The 20207-nt window shown below is 40.0% G+C and overlaps 1 protein-coding gene across 1 annotated transcript; it reads left to right on the top strand.

Moving 5' to 3' along the window:
- The first annotated feature begins 5721 nt into the window (after positions 1-5721).
- Positions 5722-18875, top strand: LOC113029630 (zinc finger protein 595-like). The gene is made up of 4 exons (XM_026180603.1): positions 5722-5745; positions 12165-12263; positions 13606-14454; positions 17884-18875. The coding sequence occupies exons 2-4, from the start codon at positions 12246-12248 to the stop codon at positions 18376-18378; spliced, it is 1362 nt and encodes a 453-aa protein (XP_026036388.1). The 5' UTR covers positions 5722-5745; positions 12165-12245; the 3' UTR covers positions 18379-18875.
- The last annotated feature ends 1332 nt before the right edge of the window (positions 18876-20207 follow it).

Raw genomic sequence — 20207 nt, 5'->3', positions numbered from 1 at the left:
GCATAGAAAATAAAACTAATAGACTATAAAGAGTGATATGAACATGTTTAGAACTTACCGGAATGAAAATGTCAGGAGCACCAACAGATATTTGGAGATGGAAGAGAACTGCACGTCAGCTCGTCTCACAGCTGCTATCCAGGCTAGACGCCTTCGTTTGGTAACATCGATACACGAGCTGCCTCATGTTGCTTCCAGGTTGGGAAAGAATGAAAAGATAAACCCTTTTCAAGCTTATTGTCTTGCTGGTCGTGTGATCGAACATTGCAGCCGACCACACAGCAAGAACGAACCATGGCTGTTGTGTGTGCCTTCGCTCCTTTTTTGCTTGCGCTTTGCTTTGACCCCGAAAATGGCGCATCAGGCCAAAATCCTTTCCACGCCCACCCCTGTGACATCACGCTACAAAGCCCTATAGGAGGACGCGCTGTCGTGTCATCCATGTTTTCTACAGTCATTGATCTCTATCCGTTCTTTAAGTCTGACGTCACTAGCCGTGTTTGGGCTCAAACTCCGCTGCAGGTCCCTAACGATCAGTGTGGCATCACGGAGAGTTGAAAAACTGTCTAAATTCTTTCATCTGTAATAAAATGATCAGCGTTCTGCTCTTCCAGGTGTAACAATTGAGTTTAACATCCAGTCATCCATGAAAATGGAATTTATGACATTTAACGCAGTTAGAAATTAGCAGGAAGTTAGCTCGCTAGCTTCCATCTAAATATAATATAGCATGTCCTGACTGCGGGATTTTCGAAACAAATTAAGACGTACAGCTCTGCTATCACTTCCAACATAAATGAAGACAGAAAACAAAACAGCAGTGACGTTTGTAGGATTACTGGAGTTTGGCTAGCTGGTATATAATAATGTGCTACGTGACCGCTAGCGACACAGCTATGTTAGCATAATATAAACAAGCTAACTTTTTTCCACTCAATAAAAGTTAACGTGAGGATTCTCGGTGGTCAGGAGGACCAAATGTAATCGCATGGCAGGATGCTGTAAACGGACCAAACTTCAGCCAGGAGAACAACTGAGATAATTCATTCATAATAAGTGGTTCGTTCTTAATGTACTGCTGCACGAGCTAGGCGGTAGTTGGGTTAGTCATTCATATACTGCTGCATGGGCTGGGCTGTAGTTACATCCTAAGGTTTTAAAAACTGAGCTTAAATAAATGATTAGCAGTAATAAAAGCCGAGGGAGGTCAACAATGATCACTGACTGTTTTTAGGAGCTTTTTGAGATTAAATAGAAGAAAATACAAAACATTAAACATGTTAACAACACAAAAGCCATATTAAACGCAGACTACTTTAGGCCCGGAAGTAGGATTTGTCACGTCATCACTTAAAGACCGGATTAGGGAAACGAAAGAGCAGGTACTTTGTGTGTGTTCAGCGAAGTTGTGTCACGCCACCGCACTGCAACAAATCACCGCAGAGCAGGAAGAAGGGGGCGGAGTCTTTTTTGATATAGAGAAAGCGTATGATATGATGTGGAGGGAAGGTCTATTAATAAAAATGAGGTAAATGGGTATAAATGGTCGAATGTTCAGATGGATTAAGGATTTTTTGGAAGGCCGACGAATAATAGTGAGGATTGGGAGGAGTTATTCGGAGAGTTTGCCGATAGAAAATGGAACGCCACAAGGAAGCATAGTTAGCCCGTTATTGTTTTCACTGCTGATAAATGATGTGTTTAAGAACATAGAGGGTGGGATGGGGCAATGTGGGCAAGAGGACGAAGGTTAGACTTTTTGGTAAAGAAAGTGCAGGGGGCAATCACAGAAATAGAACAGTGGTCATATAAATGGGGGTTTAAATTCTCAGCTGATAAGACTAAAATAATGGTTTTTACAAGAAAAAGAGTTGGTGTTGACATCAGGGTCAGATTATATTGATAAGAATTAGAAAGGGTAAAACAGTTTAAATTTTGGTGGTTGTGGATTGATGAAAGGGTGATGTGGTAGGACTTGACTTAAGCGGCCAAAGAAGTGCAGGAGGCTGATGCTGTCCAGTGTAGCAAGTGATTTATTCACCATTTTGTGACCCAAATAATATTTACAAAGAAACAAATAAGAAACTCAAATTAACTCAGTTCAAATAAACATAAGTGAACTTAAATCAACGGAAATTAAGGTCAAACTGCACACAGCTACACCGATTGAACCTTTCTCCTCAAACACCTGAGTTCTGCTTAAATAGTCCACTTAACCAAACAATTTCTCCTCTCGACTATTCCATTCAGTAGGTAGGTAAGATGAACATGATTATATTCAAACCTCTACTGCCACTCTTTACTAGCAACATAAACTCTATGGTGTAATCAATACATATTACATCAATAAATGTATTTATCCATAAACCCTCTAAAATCAACTTTATTAAATTATAAGAGTTCTTCCCCTTCTGCACTTGGTCTCTTCCTGTGACCTCAGATGAACCCAGAAGCTATAAAGCAGGAAGTAAAACTACATTTCCTCCTTTTGTTTCTGGAAGACAGGTAGGTAAGGTAGGTTCTAAACAATACAAATTAACATTTGAAGTAAATAACATGTTAACTTAACAAACTTGTATGAATTGATTTAAACCAAGATGTTATATTATATAATCTGTAAAAGTGCAAAACATAAACAAACCCGGGATATTAGATGTTTGCCTATTGCAGATTACATGCGAAATATGGTTAAATCAAAACAAGAATGTTAACTAAGAATATGGACAAATCGTACTTTCACCCACTTTGTCACAGGTGACATGGACTGTACATATTCAGAAAATAATAGACCAATGCAAGAAAGTAGTGATGGCCAAATGAAGCTTTCTGAAGCTTGTATTGAAAAACGGTTCATTACTCGAAGCTTTTCAACACAGTCCTCTCTGGTGACATCTGGTGGCCAAAAATATGAAGAGCAGCTTGAATCCACAAAATAAAACCAACTGCTTCATTAAGATTGCCCACTCACTCTACAGAGTGGAATTCTATCTGATATTGGGCCGCCGTTGTGTTGCTTTGAACGTGTATTTTATTTTATTTTTTTGGTGGTTAAAAAAAATGGTTTATTTGTTTAATAAATAATTTTGACCAGTAAACTCTCCTTGTTTAAACATGCACCATGGTGTGGTCTTTCTTTGCTTGAGACTTCTTGATGTTGGTAAATACAATAATTGAAAAATACCACGTTACATATGATAATGTACAACACATTATGGAATATGCTTCTGCTGTGAGGTCCTGCCTCCATGCACTTATGCAATTAACCGCTAGACTGGTATATATATAAATAATATTATATTAGGGAAATTTTCCTATACATGTTTTTGACCTGGGGGTAGAATTGATTGTGAAAGGGAAAATGCTTATGAACTTGCAAACTAAAAGCATGATGCATTTAAGGTAACCCTTTTTCATTTTTATTTAAGAAGAGAATTTGTTCCACTGTGCGATGGTCGAAACTGTTCCTTTTCGTGGAGATAATTTCCCCTGCATTAAGGAAAATCCCTTCACATGGCCCAGAGGATGCTGGAGCGCAGAGAAACTGGTGGAGATGCAGTTATACAGTCTACCTGGGCCCCACAAACTATCAGCTAAAGAGAATAAATACATTAAATTGCTGCACATTTGGCAGACTAACATTTTCAGATTAATTAAACAATAAAATATATATTTTTACAACATTACATGTAAAGAGTCAAGTGGAAGTTTTTCTACCGAAGCAGTTAGGTTCTAAATGAAGCTTCGGACGTCACTGATCACATGGCTCTGGCCAAACGAAGCAAACTTCGACACAGTGCTTCTGAAGCAGTGTGCTGATTTTTTTGACACACGCACCAGAGCTTCAGCTTCAAGCGGGCCATCACTACAAGAAAGTGTTGAATATAATGAGGTGCTTAGTGGGAACTGACTGGGGGGCTGATAGGAAATCTTTAAAAGCTTTATATACTGGGTTGATTAGGTCAGTATTGGATTATGGGTGTGTCGTATATAATTCTGCTGTCAGAACAAGTCTTTGTAAGTTGGATGGTATCCAATATCAAGCGTTAAGACTTTGCTCAGGCGCATTCAAAACAACATCTGCAGCAGCTGTACAGGTAGAAATGGGAGAAATGCCATTACAAATAAGAAGAGAGCAACTGGCATTGAATTACTGGGCAGGTTTACAAGGACGTGGTCAGGATCATCCGACAAAAACAGTTTTCCAACCGTGCTGGGAAAAAGAGAAACATGAACTGAAGAGCTTTGGGTGGACAGTGGGACAGAAAGCAGCTGAACTTAATCTGGACAAGATAAACATAAGTCAAACAGCACCGTTGCCTACAATACCACCATGGATGCTCCCTGATGCAGTAGCATATTTCACATTGTTAAACAAAAAGAACAAGGAGAGGGGTTTATCTTAAATCTACATACAGCACAGGAATATATTAATCAGTATTATAGTTATGTCAAAATCCACACAGATGCATCAAAGAATACAGCCAACCAAAGCGGGATAGCCTTTATTGTTCCTGAATTTAATATCAAGGTGGGGAAAAGGATCAGTGACGATTTATCAGTGTACACGGGTGAAATGGTTTCATTATTGTTAGCTGTCCAGTGGGTTGAAGAAACAAAACCACTAAGATCTGTGACATTTTCAGACTCGAGCTCCTCACTGGCCAGTCTGCAAGACTGTCACTCAGACTGCAGACCTGACATTCTGATAGAGATCCAGCAAACATTGTTCAGACTTGTTATGATGGGGCTTATGGTCACATTCTTATGGGTACCAGCGCATCGTGGAGGTAAAGGAAATGAAATGGCAGATAGGACAGCAAAAGTCGCAACAAGGAGACCGATGGTAGATATGGTTATTAGTGTGAGTAGGACGGAGCTCAAGAGTACAGTACGATACAAAATGAAGGAAAGGTGGCAAAAGCAATGGGAGGAAGAGAGGAAAGGGCGATGGTTTTATAAAATCTAAAGGAAAGTGGGGAAAATGAGAAGTACAGGCCGAAACATGATAGAGGATACGATTATATCTCGACTGAGATTCGGACACACTGGTTCAAATAGCACCTTGTTTTTAATAGGTAAACACTGTACAGGGGAGTGACTGCAGTAGGGAACAGGAAACAATAGAACATGTTTCTTGAATTGTCAGAGGTTTGATATTGAAAGGAGACAACTGATCAAAAAGCTGGACGGTATGGAAGTGAAGTTGGACTTGATTGATCTGTTTCGCACGACCTCTTTAAGTGAAAGTTATCAGGCTGTATTTTGGTTTTTAAGGCAGACCCATTTGTTCGAGAGGATTTTATTTTTTATTTTTTTATTTTTTTTGACATTCCGGTCCGCACTCCACACCAGTTGGTGGCGGCAATGCACCCTTTTGCTGTTTGCCAACCGCCAGTAAACCCTATACGGCAGAAGAAGAAGAAGAAGAAGAAGAAGGAAAAAGAAGAAGAAGGGGGCGGAGCACAGTGTGTGTGCAGGAGAGGAGCCGAGCAGAGAGAGCTGCTTTTTCATGAAACGGGAGTAAAGTAGTGAACTTAGAGGAGAGAAAAAAACTAAAGTATCGATCATAAACCACTACCAACGTCCTGATCGATATCTGCTTCGATCTGCCCACCCTTGTCTCCTGGATCGTAGCTGCGATCAGCGTGAACCACGTGGGTCTCTGCTCCCTGATCTGTTTCCTGTGTTTGGAAAGAGTTGCAGCTTCATCACGGAGTTTCTCTCGGTTTGTGGGCTCATTTAAAGGTAAGCACCATCACATTCAGGGTTAAAAAAGCATTATGTACAGTTCAGTGCGGGCATCGCTATTCAACAGTACCTTTCGGTGCACCTCGTAAATTCAGGAAACTGTACACCTAAACTCACAAGGTTGTTTAAATGATCCTGTAGTTTTCTTCTCCTTTACGAGGATGGCCGGAATATTAGGGGCCTGCTGCATATGTATTCCTTACAGTAGTCACAACCATAGCTAATAGTAATAATTTAATAATAGTAATAAGGTATTTTCAGTACTAAGATCAAATTTGGAGCTTATATTTTGGTCGTTTGTTTTTATTATTATTCTTTTAGTTAAAGTAAAGAAACTAAAATGTTAAGTTATTCTTAGTGTTTTTATTATTTTATTATCATCATATTACTTGGTTTTATCCCAAAAGCTAATATAACAAATAAAATACTCTCAAAATTACATATTTCATTAGTTTGGGGTTGTTTTTGGGTTGGGCATAGTCTGATGAGAAGGGGAAGGATTTTGGGAGAACTACATGTGTTTTATTGAATCTATAAACAGACACACACAGTGCAGTGAGGAATTAAATCCACATTTGGCAGCACTGAAAATTATACAGAGATCTTTGACTTTTGAACTTCTCCCTTAATAGAGATGTTATGTTACCAGATGTTACGCTATGAGTAAAAAAAAAATGCTTGGACACTGCCAGCATAATGGGCAAGTTTTTGATGAGGCTCACGTGCAAACCTAAAGCAGAAGATGAAGATCGCCAAATATGCTTCCAAACCAACATCCTTCTAAGCCAAAGAGTAGAAAATATGATGACGTGTATCTTACCTTTTGCTTCACTTGCACAATTGTGGTGTTGGGTGTAATGCGTTACTATAATTAAATTATTTTTCCACTGAAAAAGTAGAGTAACTAATTACTGTTCATTTTTAGGTATTTTAATTACAGTTACTTACAATGTACTTGTGTTACATTGTAAAATAATTAAACTCGCAGAATATCATTATTTAACTTCAATAATTTATCTTCTAAAGGTAGAAGTAAACTCTGCCGCTTTAACATCGCTGTAGTGTAGCTGCGCGTCATTCCGCGCCAGTTTGCTGCACAGTCGTATTCTAAAGCAGAAGATGTCGGACTCGGCTGAAGCGAGTGGCTGTCTTATGAAATGGACATATTCCCGTCTCTTCACTTTTCTGAAACAAGCAGACCAGAACATTACAGTAATATGTAAGCTATGATCCTTGTTCATCATCCACGGATAACACCGCGGCAACTCCTGCTAAGCAGGCAAAACCTAATTTTACTTCAGCAGCACAGAAAGCGTCTGAAGGTGAGCTTAAAAAATGATTGCAGGCTACATTGTGGAAGAGATGCTACCGCTGCGTACTGTAGAGTCTCCGTCTTTAAAATTTTTTTTTATTATTTAAAGAGTTTAATTTCTATTGTTTGCCCACTGAAGGTTTACAGGGATTTTAAGAAGTATTTAGTTAAATTACTTATTTAGTAATTAAGTTACTTTTCTGACACAGTAATTAGATAAGTATTTTAAATACAATATTGACTAAGTAATTAGTAATTAATGACTTTTTTAAAGTAGGTTTCAATAATCAATTTTCTGATCGAGGTATTAAATCCTGAATCGATTTTAAATATAAAACGTGTATAACTGAAGACAGTAGTGACATCTTTAACCAGGTCTTCCCATTAACACCTCACCTGTCCAGAGGTTCAGTCAATGAGCTTGTCAAGGTCAAATTTATTGATATGGCACATTTCAAACAGCTGATGCTGCACAAAGTGCTTAACAATATAAAAATGGCATTAAAAAGCAACAATGTAATGCAATAATAACTGTATAAAACAATAATAGGACAGTAAGAGAATTAAAACAATAACTAAAACTAATTCAAATAAGACCAAAATGCTTGGGTCATAGTGTGTTAAAAGCCAGGGCATAGAAATGTGTCTTCAGTAATGATTTAAATTGCTCAAGTGTTTGTGCAGATCTAATATTTAAGGGGAGACTATTTCAAAGTCTGGGACCTGCCACAGAGAAGGATCTATCACCACGAGGTTAGTCCGTGGGATGGACAGCATTAGTTTTGAGCTAGACCTCGTGGTTTTTCCTGGAGCATAGGCAGAGAGGAGCTCAGACAGGTAAGGAGGGGCTCGGGCATTAAGTGACTTAAAAACAAAAGGTAAAAGTTTAAATTTGATCCTGTAGGAGACAGGAAGCCAGTGTAAAGAAGCTAAAACTTGGGTTATATGCGCTCTCCATTTGGTACCAGTTAGGAGTCGAGCAGCTGCATTTTGAACCATCTGAAGACGATGGATGGTGGCCTGATCTAGACCATAATACAATGAATTGCAGTAGTCTAATCTGCCAGTAAGGAAAAGGTGAATAACACGCTCAAAGACGTTAGAATCAGAATCAGAAAGGGTTTTATTGCCAAATGTTGAGCGGGTTTAAAACATTAGGAAATTGCTGCGGTGCTTCAGTGCAAACATACTGTTATAAATACTGTTATAAATTAAGCTTAAATAGACATGAAAATAAGAATAAGAATTAAAAGTGCTAAGTGGATAGATATATACATGATATATACATGAGTGCAGGTGGTGATCAGTGCCAAACATAGAATGATGCAGTGAACACAGCGTAGGGTCATGTGTTAGTGGTGGGAACAGTCATATGGTTATTGTTCATGTGTCCAACAGCAGAGGGGAAGAAACTGTTCTTATGGCGAGAGGTTCTGGTGTGAATGGACCGGAGCCTCCTGCCTGAGGGGAGCAGGTCAAACAGACTGTGTCCAGGGTGAGAAGGGTCAGCTGAGATCCGAGCTGCACGCCCCAGTGTCCTGGAGGTGTACAGGTCCTGCAGAGATGGGAGTCTGCAGCCAATCACCTTCTCAGCAGAGCGCACAACACGCTGCAGTGTCTGTTTGTCCCTGATAGTGGCTCCAGCGTACCACACGGTGATGGAGGAGGTGAGGATGGACTCGATGATTGCAGTGTAGAACTGCATCATCGTCCGTGTTGGCAGGTTGAATTTCTTCAGCTGCCTCAGGAAGTACATCCTCTGCTGGGCTTTCTTGATGACGGAGGTGATGGTGGGCTCCCACTTCAGGTCCTGGGTGATGGTGGTACCCAGGAAGCGGAATGAGTCCACAGAGGTGATGGGGGTGTCAGTCAGGATGATGGGGGGGAGTGGAGCTGTGTGCTTCCTGAAGTCCACAATAATTAGCCGGGAGGTATGGCTTTACCTTGGCTAGCTGTCTTAACTGAAAAAAGCAGGACTGAACTACTGCACTCACCTGCTTATTCAATTTAAAAGAACCATCAAGGTTGACTCCGAGGTTTTTTACATGTGTTTTACAATAGAAGGAAAGGGTGCCCAGAGTGCTGTTGATATGATTAAAGTTGCCAAAAATGACAACCTCAGTTTTATTTTCATTTAGCTTTAAAAGAATTTAATGACAACCACTGTTTGACATCATCAAGGCAGCGTAATAAGAGCTGGGGACGGTCTGATCCTGCTTTTAAAGGTAGATAAATCTGGAAATCATCAGCAAAACAGTGAAATTAAATGCTGTAGCACGAGAAGATGGAGCCCAACAACAACAACAACAACAACAACAAATAGAGTGCGAACAGGGCAGGATCCAAAAGAGAGCCTTGAGGTACACCGTATTTAAGAGGGGCTATTTTGGAGTTGTGGGGGCCTATATTGACATAAAAAAGACCTTTCTGACAAATAGGACCGAAACCACTGTGAGGCAGATCCTTTTAGGCCAGCATGAAATTCTAGCCGTGATAACAGGATGTCGTGGTCAACCGTGTCAAAAGCTGCTGACAAGTCCAACAATAAAAGGGCAGCACTCATTTTCGTGATTTTCCGCGTCATTTTCGCGAAAATGTAGTTTTGTTTTTTTCATCAGTGTCTTGTAAGCCTATACTGGTGTTTTTAAAAGTTATGTTTGATTTTATGACTTTCTGTGTCATTTCTGGGATTCTTAAAGTCAAATTGCACCGCTGGAAATCGTTTGTTTTGATGCATATGCTGTTTGTTTTTTTGTTTTTTTTGTTTTTTGCAAATTTGCAGTATAATATTTATTTTTGTTTTTCCTGCAGTATATAAAAATTGGTGTATTTCAATAATAAAACTATGAAGACACTTAAAATAAATTATCTTTGGTGGGAAACTATTTTGTGCAACTTTTTTGTATTTACAGTTTTGAGGGATAAGCCTCTTAAATTTCTCTAACTAGAAATATATGTTAAAAAAACAAAACGATTTTCAACTTTTTTGTAGTTTATTGCAATTTATGTAATTACTATGCAATTAATGTATATATTCAAATTTGGGCTATAAATGGTAAATGGCCTGCATTTGTATAGCGCTTTACTCAGTCCCTAAGGACCCCAAAGCGCTTCACACTACATTCAGTCATCCACACACTGGTGATGGCAGCTACATTGTAGCCACAGCCACCCTGGGGCGCACTGACAGAGGCGAGGCTGCCGGACACTGGCGCCACCGGGCCCTCTGACCACCACCAGTAGGCAAACATGGGGTTAGAAACTTGCCCAAGGATATTTGGCATGCAGCCAGGAGGCAGCCTAGGATCGAACCACCGACCTTCTGATTAGTGGCTGACCTGCTCTGCCACCTGAGCTACAGCCACCCCGGTTGTATTGTATTGTTGTATTGATGTATAGCAACTTGAAATGCTCCAAAAATGGCACTACAACATGTAAAAATATAATATAAGCTCTGGCGGACTTGGTTCTATGGTAGGTCTTAAAGGGTTAAGGACATTAAAAAGTACCTGATGCCTGTGACTGTTTACTGACACTAAGTTTGAGACAAACCGTGTCTTTGCAGCTTTTACAGCTTCTTGGTAAGCAGAAAAACAAGTCCTTAAAATCTGTAGGGAAACGTGCAATCTGTCCTTTTTCCATCTCCTTTCGGCGCGTCTGTAGTCACGTCTAAGGGAAGCGCGTATGTTCGTTCAACAACGGCTCTGATAAATGCTTAGCGCGCACAGTCCTGAGCGGAGCAATAGAGTCCAAGATATCAGTGCAGGTAGAATGAAGAATGTCCGAAAGGTCCTCAACACCTTTACACCCCTCCGACAGCCAAACCCATCTATTCTCTGATTGGATAGTTAAATTTGTGATTGACATGACATTGGCCAATTAGATGAAAGGAAGAAAAATAGGGTCAAAATTTGTACTTGAAACTTGAGTGCAGAGTTTCACACGTATGCACTTTTTGTTACAGTACAGTATTACAACCGTGTATTTACCTGTTCCGTATTCCATATATGTATTCTGTTATTAGCTAGACAAAGAGAATCAACATATTTCACTGTCATAGACATACCTAGTTTTCTTATCAAGCTTTCTTCAAAACAAATGCTAAAAAGATAAATCCATAAATCCCAAATATTCTGAAAGAATTATGTAATCAGCACCATCTCAATATGTGTGATGAATTTAAGGAAACGCTTTATGGCAGAAAAAGCGACTAAAACAATACATGATGGAGCCGAACAGTAACATTACAGAATGTTGGGGGTGTGCGATCCAAACTAATGTGCTACCCATAGCATGCTGCTAAAGCCGTAAACAAATACTTACAAAAATCTAATGTATTATACTACGCAATGTTGTGCGCTTTCAGTTTCCGACTTTTATAACTAATCTATGAAATATATCGGGTGTGACTGCTTTTACTTTATATTTCTGGCACGATGCTGGCCGGCAAGCAGGACAAACATGATCAGACAGGGAGACGTGGCATGTCGTTCCTGAATACTCCACCATTATGAGAAAACAGTGCGGATCATAGACTTCTGACTGCTAACAACAGGCCAAACCATGGTCTCACACTGCCACCTACTGGTTCAAAAATGAATCATATGCTACAAATATCCCGGACTAGTTACCAGGTCTCCTATTAAAACTAGTTAATTTAGGGCATTTTCAAATGAAAATGTCACTTGCTTAAACATAAACGAATTCACAAAAATGTGATCACACGTTGGTGGGTATCACACAAGGTTCACAAGCAACACCAGTTTGCAAAATACAAGAAACAACCGTCAGGTGCTCAAAATGAACCTTAGACTCAAACATTAGAACCGGCTGTTCCCCACAGTATGCCATGTAATAAATGATGTCTAAAAATATCTAGTTTCATGCATTGGTCAAAACACTCAACTCCATGTACACAATGCTCAGCTGAAAACACTTCACAAAAGTCAAGTTGCCCGACATTTACAGAATTTAAAGAAAATGCACTATTTTGGATATATATTGTTATCAGGATGAGGAATGTCTTATATTGGGATATAAGATTTTGGTCTGCTTCTTTTTGTCAGGGATAAAATACATATCTATACTTTTTTTTGTGTCCCAGCTGAGTAACGGGAGGAGAAGAGTCTGGTGGAGCAGCTAATTTCAGCCATTTGGACTCAGCTCAGCCACTACAGAGGAAACGATGACTTTAACACAAAAGGTGAGAAATATATCTCAGTTACGCTGTTATTGAAACTGTGTGCACAGCTGGTTGTTAACAGCAGCTTTATCTTTTCCATCCTGGGCTCCTCCATAAATAGAGAATCTACGTTCACAAACAAAAACCACAGAAGTTACAAGAAAATACAAAGATCATATTTTATCAGCACACATGCACACACATGGCAGTCTGTTACACAGGGGGCAGCTCCTGTATCGAATCTTGCTAACTTGAGGTATGTAATCTGTGTAGGACCATGAATTGAAGGAGCCCATGTCTGGCACATATAGGAGTGTACCCTGTAGAGCAGTGATTCCCAAACTTTTTTGCTGGGCCCCCCTTGTTTTACAAGAAAAATGTTCGCGCCCCCCCTTCTCGCGCGTGAACAAACACCCTCCAACCACACACGCCCATATTTTGCTCCATTGTGGTTTGTTTCACACCTCAAACATTTAGTAAACAATTAAGCAAATACAAGTAATCTGCAATAAATTACAGGTAGTAATAAAATAAACTACTAACTCTTTTACGCTGCGTCCGCACCTACACGGGTATTTTGGAAAACGCAGCTGTTTCGTCCACACGTAAACGGCGTTTCGAATCACCAAAAACTGAGTTGTTTTTTTTTTAAACGCATGCTCAGTGAGTTCCTCGGGCAGCAGAAATCCAAGGAAGAGGAGGAACCATAATGGGAGGACAGGCCCCTGCACGGTATGTACCACCAGCAGATAGAGGAAGTGGCTGACATCCAGAAGTCCTACCAGTGGCTGGACAAAGCTGGACTGAAAGACAGCACAGAGGCACTAATCATGGCAGCACAGGAGCATGCTCTATGCTCGATAGAGAATGGGGTCTATTATACCAGGCAAGACCCTAGGTGAAGAGGGTGTAAAGTTGACTCCAGCACTTAACAGCAGGGTGCACGATGCTGGCAGGACAAACATGGAACGCCATAACCAAGTTATTGCTCCAAAAGTTGATTCTGTTCATCTGCACGTAGCGTTTTGTGGGAGAAACGTTTCGTCACTCATCCAAGTGACTTCTTCAGTCTCAGCTGACTGCAGGTTTCCCCAACCTTATAAACAGTAAATTGGCATAATGAATCTTGTAGTATTGTCTTTACCTCATTTATTTTTTTTATTTCCTTAGATTATCTCTCTGTTCAACACTTTCGCTGACACTTGATGTCTTTTAAATGTTCTATACAAAGAAATCTGTCTTGACTTGACTGCAGTGTGTTTAGTGACATCTTTGACTCCACTAATGGAGGAAGTTGGAAGGTTGAGTTTGTTCCACGACTGCATTTCACTCACTGCCTCTGTTTGTATCTCTGTCACTGCAGGACCAACATGGAGCGAGAAGTCAGCGCTCTCAGGAGGCCGACAAACCTAACAGAAGAAAGGGAGAGAAAAAATACAGCTGTGACGAGTGTGGGAAGGGGTTTACCCGTCCTAGAGGCCTAAAAACACACCAATCCATCCACAGTGGAGTTAAATCTTACAGCTGTGAGTTGTGTGAAAAATCTTATACCCAGGCTGGACACTTAAAAACACACCAAATCATCCACAGTGGTGTTAAAGCGTACAGCTGTGATGAGTGTGGGAAAGATTTTTCTCGAAAGGATTCACTAAAAACACATCGGCTTAGACACATTGGGGAGAGACCATTCAGCTGTGACTTGTGTGGAAAATCTTTTATCCTTGCTGAGTATTTGACAAAACATCGACGCATCCACACTGGGGAGAGACCATACAACTGTGACTTGTGTGGAAAGACTTTTACCCAGGCTGGAAACCTAAAAAGACACCAGCTAATCCACAGTGGAGTTAAACCGTACACCTGTGATCAGTGTGGTAAAGATTTTCCTTACAGTAGCTATTTACGGCTTCATCAAGTTACCCACTCTGGAATTAAGGCGTACGGTTGTGGAATTTGTGGAAGACACTTCAGCGGCAAACAGAGCCGAAATAAACACCTACGCATTCACACCAAAAATGACGTGTGCTACTGTGATCAGTGTGGCAAACTGTTTATGACATACAACAGCTTAAAACAACACATGTTTACACACGCTGAGGAGAAACTTTATAAATGTGACCTGTGTGATAAGGCTTTTAAATCTCCACGATCCCTCAGAGTCCACCAACAGCTCCACACTAGAAAGAAACTCTACAAGTGCAGTTACTGTGAGGTATGTATTTATATTTTTATTTTACCCTGGACTGTTTGGATTTATCACACTTGAATTTCAGTTCAGAGGTTTGCTTCCATGATCCTTACAAAAACACTGAATAACTAATTCTCTGTAGACACAGTATCCACTTTGTACCATATACAGGCCCATGTTACATTTGCCATTTCTGCTGGAATTTGGCAAGTGTCAGTAAAGAACATAAGTCATCTATCTAAAAACAATGATCACTGTTACTTTGTATCCATAATCGGATTTAGAGTTGCAATTCATTTGAAGCATTTTTTTGAACTAATTTTAATATCAATGCAATCAGATAGCAGGATGCTATACACGGGCCAAACTTCAGTCAGGAGAACAACTGAGATCATTCATCCACAATACGAGGTTAGTTATTAATATACTGCAACAACATGGGAATAGAGCAGCTGCGAGAGAATTCAACATTAATGAATCAATGTTACGGAAGTGGAGGAAGCGCAGATGAAATAATGATAAATTGCAGATGATGATGGTTGTAGCCGCTGCGATGCTTTCGACCAAAACAGGCGCAGCTTGGTGACATCATCAACATGCACTATCGCGATAGAGCGATATAGTCAAAATCTCTATCGTTGGCAAAATTTATATCATTTCTATCGTATATGAGGCATGTTGTAAAAAGCTCTTTGAGTGCTGAGGTAGAGTAGAGCCATTGCGGGTGGGTATAAATTTTAAAAAAAAAGGCACTGCTAGCATAGTAGAGAACAGAAGCATCACCAAATATGTTTTCAAACCAATCTCTTTCAAGCCAAAGAGTAGAAATTTGATGAAGCCTATCTTACCTTTGTCTTCACCTTTACAATGGTGGATAATGAGGACAGTTTAAAGCCAAACAAGCTAAATGCCACTTGGAGACAAAACATCCACAGCACAAAGACAAGTCAGTTTACTTTTTTTAAACAAAAATTTGTGAATAGTTGTCCTTAGCAGTGTCTTTTTAATAAAGCTGCATCCGTGCCAGCAAATGCTTACCTCTGCTCTTATAAAGTTGCCTATCAAGTGGCACAGTGTAAAAAAGCCACACGCAATTGCGGAGGAATTAATAGCATCAGCATATTTATGATATGGGGGCAGGGAAAGCTCAGTAGGTAGAGCCTAGAGCTGGGCGATATGAGATTTTTTTCATATCACGATATGTTTTTTTCATTTCAGGCGATAACGATATCTATCACGATATAAGCCAAATAACTATATTTGTAAGATTTAAATGTGCCGTTGCTCACAAGTAAAATGTGAAATAATCAGCAGCTTGGTCAAAGGAGCTTGCAAAGAAAAGCGTCTGGACTTCTTTACAAATATTTGTAAAGAAGTCCAGACGCTTTTCTTTGCAAGCTCCTTTGACTACGATGACCTGGATGACTGAGAACCTTCACAGACATAATCAGCAGCTTGTTTTTATTTAAATATTTATTTCCCATAATAAGTTCAACAGGGTAGATGTACTTAAGGAACATGAGACTTTTTCAGATAAATAAAGGCAAATATTGCAAACTACACAAAAGGCAGCCGCTAAAGCGTTTAAGTTTCAAAATAGAACAAACGAAACAGACTAAACTGTCAATTCCACTTAGAAACAAAATATTAATTCTAAAAATAAATCTTAGTTTGTTTTACAGAAGAACAGACAAAACTGACTAACTTTTGTCAATATCAAATAAACTGAGAACTAAAAGGAAATTCTTAATCTCTCCTTGTTGTATAGCTGAGCTTTTCAAACAGTTTTAACAGTTACTTTAGTCTGACAAAAGCCGAATGACGAATTAGCGCTTCCAATCAGAGACTGAGCTGCACCGCTTTATTGTATTTCCAGACTTGCTTTCGGCACAATTTACAGTGCACGCTACTCTGTTTTTGTCAGACTTGAAATAGCCGAAATACCTTCACACTATGGAGCTTCTATGGCTCTTCCGTTCGACAATCTCTCCGGCATTGGAACCGTCACCTGTTTTCTCTTCGGTAACCTTCGGTCACGCTCGGTTGATTTTTCCAGTCGGCACACTCATTTCCTCCATTACCCGGGCGGCACGGCGGCTGGCTGCTTCCCAAACAAATACACGTGTGTGGCTTGGCACTTGTGCTGTACGTAATAAGTCACGTGATGTGACGCTGCAGCTGTGATTGGTTCGGCTCTGCACTACTTAATTTGGATTGGCTGTTCTTTTTTTTATTTTTTTTTTTTATTTATTTATTTATTTATTTATTTTATTGTTAAGACGACAAGAGAGATGAGGTCTATCGCAATAGTTTAATTTTTCTATCGAAAAAAAGTTATTTCGCAATACATATCGTTATCGTTCTGTCGCCCAGCTCTAGTAGAACCCCATGATCAGAAGGTCCGACATTCAAATCCCCTGAACAGCTACCCTGAGGTACCCCTGAGCAAGATACCGTCCCTACACACTGCTCCCTGGTGCACCTCCTTAGTGGCTGCCCACGGCTTCACTGAGTGAATGGGTCAAATGCAGAGAGAGTAATTTCCCCACAGGGATCAATAAAGTACACATTTATTATTATTATTATTATTATTATTATTATTATTATTATTATTATTATTATTATTATTATATGTCAGAGGACATAGTGGAACAGCCTAATGATAAGGTGCATGATAAACACTTTTCTCTGCAGATGGATGAAGCCACTGACAGTAACAGAGACTGCTTACTGATAATGTATGTCAGAGCGTCTATTCTTTTAAAAGATTTAATTTGCTTCAGCAGTTGAAATTAAAAGTTACAGTGCTGAACATTGATGTGAAATCAGCGGTCTGTTTTCTCACAAAGGATGCCCTTAGAGGAGGGCCGCGCAGTTTTATGCTAAAAGAAAAATGTATTGTTATGACTATTTTCTTCTGGCTTCTCCTGGCTGGTTCTCCTCTTGCACCTCATTCACATTTGACCTCGTCTTGTATCATCCCTCTTCCTGGAATAAGATGGAGAACGAAAAATCACCTCCCCAACCTATCTTTGCTGCATTTAAAATTATCTAGCAATTTTCAGCATACCGTTTCTAGTTATTATCTAAGCTCAGGACATGTTCGGTCTCCCTTGGTCAAGCAAAAGTATCTCCCTGACTTTAACCAGTGTGATGTGTAAGCATGTTTGCAGAACCCTCCGCAACTCAGCATGTCAGTCGCAATAATTCATAGTGCTGAATGAAGGTTTTGACCATCACTACATGGAGTGCCAACTCTTTAATGAGCACATAGCAATGTGTACATAAAAAACAGCATTGTTTAATCATTTTATTTCTAACTTCGCCCAGTAAGCTGAGTGTTATAATGTAAACAGTAAAATGTAATTAGGCTGCTCTTTATTTCAGGCGACGTTCAGAATAAAAATGTTGGAAGGATTCCCTGACTTACACTGTGTTTGTGTCTTTGTTTAGAAGCAGAGCGACACAGATGGATCCAGTTCTCAACCCTGTGAGCACTGTGGTGGTGGGAAAGAGTTTCTTTGTGACCTTTGTGGAAGAACTTTCAGTAATCGTGGGAGCCTAAGAAAACATCAACTTAGACACACTGGAGGCAAAATGAACTACTGCAACGAATGTGGGAGAGGCTTCACTACTGCAGGTGACCTAAACCTGCATAAACGAGTCCACACAAGAGAGAAACCATACAAGTGCAGACACTGTGACAAAAGCTTCTCACAATCAGCTCATTGTAAAACACATGAACGTACACACGTTAAAGGGAACTTCAGCTGTGACCAGTGTGACAAGACCTTCAGAAATCTCAGTTCATACACCAGACACAAACGATCCCACGCTGCAAATAAACTGTTTCACTGTTACCAATGTGCAAAAACATTCACTTCATTATCTGCTCTGTGCAAACATCAGCGTGATCATGAAATTATTCCCATCGCTGGATCACAATGAATCTGCAGAGACAGAAAGATCCTCTCCTGGTTTCAGGGTCAGACTTAAACACCTTGAGATCAGGCTCCACAGAGTTCAGCTGGAGTCTCCTGTAAAGAGTGCAGCTGATGTCACACTTGGATCTGATGAGGTAGCTCTGATTTCTGGACCTGCAGTAAACACACTGAATGTTAAATTTAGGTAGTATGGAGATAAACATAAAGTTTATATTCCTTTGAGCGATATTAGTGCTTTTTATCCCTGTCACATTTTAATCTTTGTTCCCTTAGTACACAGTAGTGTGTAGTAGTTGTACTTTTTATTGTATTATAAAAGTTATAGGAATGTGTTTTTTACCAAACTGATATTGCATGAAAACTGCAGATGTGGATAATAATAACTTCATAAAGCATTTTCAAACAAAATACCAAGCAGCAATTTTACATACAGTGGTCATTTATCGCAGGAGTTATGTTCTAAAAATAACCCACGATAGGTGAAATCCGCAAAGTATCCAACTTTATTTTTTACAATTATTATAGATTATAGATGTTTTAAGACTGTAAAACACCCCACTACACACTTCATACATTTTTGTCAGACAGACATGGACAATTTTCACACTTCTCTTGTGAAAGTTCAAACCTTCGTAGAAAAAGACGTCCAGTATTATAGAATGAAACCACAGGCACTCACAGATGCCTTTGATGGTGCAAAACATTTCGTCAACATTGTGTTTTTTGGGAAGAAAACTGTCACGAGGCGGGATGGACTCATGCGCAGACAAGGGAAGCTAAATGCAGTTCCTTTTATTAACACACAACACCAGGTGCAACTATATATAGGTGAGAGAGGGGGGGGGATCCAGAGGGGCACAGGGGACGTCCAGAAATAGGGGCTCTTTACACATGAGGAAATCGTCACACAGTTCCAAAACACAACACACCAGCAACTCCACTCGCCCAGGGTTTTAAGGGAAAGAGAATCCTGCGCACAGGAACAAGCGGTTAATCCAGAAAGATAAAACGAAGAGACAACTTGAAACTAGGGTACGGAAGCTTACAACCGAGGTTACTCAATAGTCCAACCATGAGATGTTTCCAGCCACTGCCTTAAGTAGTGGACGCTGGTGAAGTGATGAGCCACAGGTGCGAAGGGCAGGATCGGAAGCCTGCAATGAGCTCCGCCCAGGCGACACATGGTGAGCGTGAGGGAGAACCAGAAACATATGTAGCCAACCTGGGTCCGCCAGGCAGACATGGGGACCATGACAAAAACTTACAAACAGACAGTACAGCATCTCACAGTCGCACTACTAGCGATCGAAGATTTATGTAAATTTGACAGGAGACACGGCAGACCACTGTGACTCAAGGTCTGATTATTTAAGACCTTGAGTCACAGTGGTCTACAATCAGTACCCAGAACATAATCCGCTGTTAAAAAAAATTAAATAAATAAAAAAACATGCAAATTTGCACACAAAAAAATCAGACCAGGAAAAGTGAACCATGTTATAGCGCCAGGCAACTGTATATACATGTGTATATATTTTTTTCATTATAACTTTCTTGCTTTTTTCCAAATCTAACTTCTTTCTATGTATTTGTATGTACAGTGGAACCACAACTTACGAAATTAATTTGTTCCCAAGGGTCTTTTGTAAGTCGAAAATTTTCGTAAGTCGAAGCACCCATTGCGCATTTTGAGTGAGGCGATGCTGAACAATAGGCTATAGGCTAATTGTTAACTAGAACAACAATACGTCGTTCAAGTGGAACAGCGAAGCGCAAGTACGGAACCCAAGGGGTTGTCACATGAGTCGGAAGGCATTGTGGGCATTGTAGGCT

This window comes from Astatotilapia calliptera, chromosome 9 (assembly GCF_900246225.1).
Source record: "Astatotilapia calliptera chromosome 9, fAstCal1.2, whole genome shotgun sequence".
Classification (NCBI taxonomy): domain Eukaryota; kingdom Metazoa; phylum Chordata; class Actinopteri; order Cichliformes; family Cichlidae; genus Astatotilapia; species Astatotilapia calliptera.
This window is presented reverse-complemented; position numbering and strand designations above follow the sequence as displayed.

What these genes read in the sequence shown, in the direction of transcription:
- LOC113029630 (XM_026180603.1), top strand. An exon ending in ACAAGTGCAGTTACTGTGAG is followed by an intron (nt 14,455 to 17,883) that starts GTATGTATTTAT and finishes GTCTTTGTTTAG; the next exon opens with AAGCAGAGCGACACAGATGG.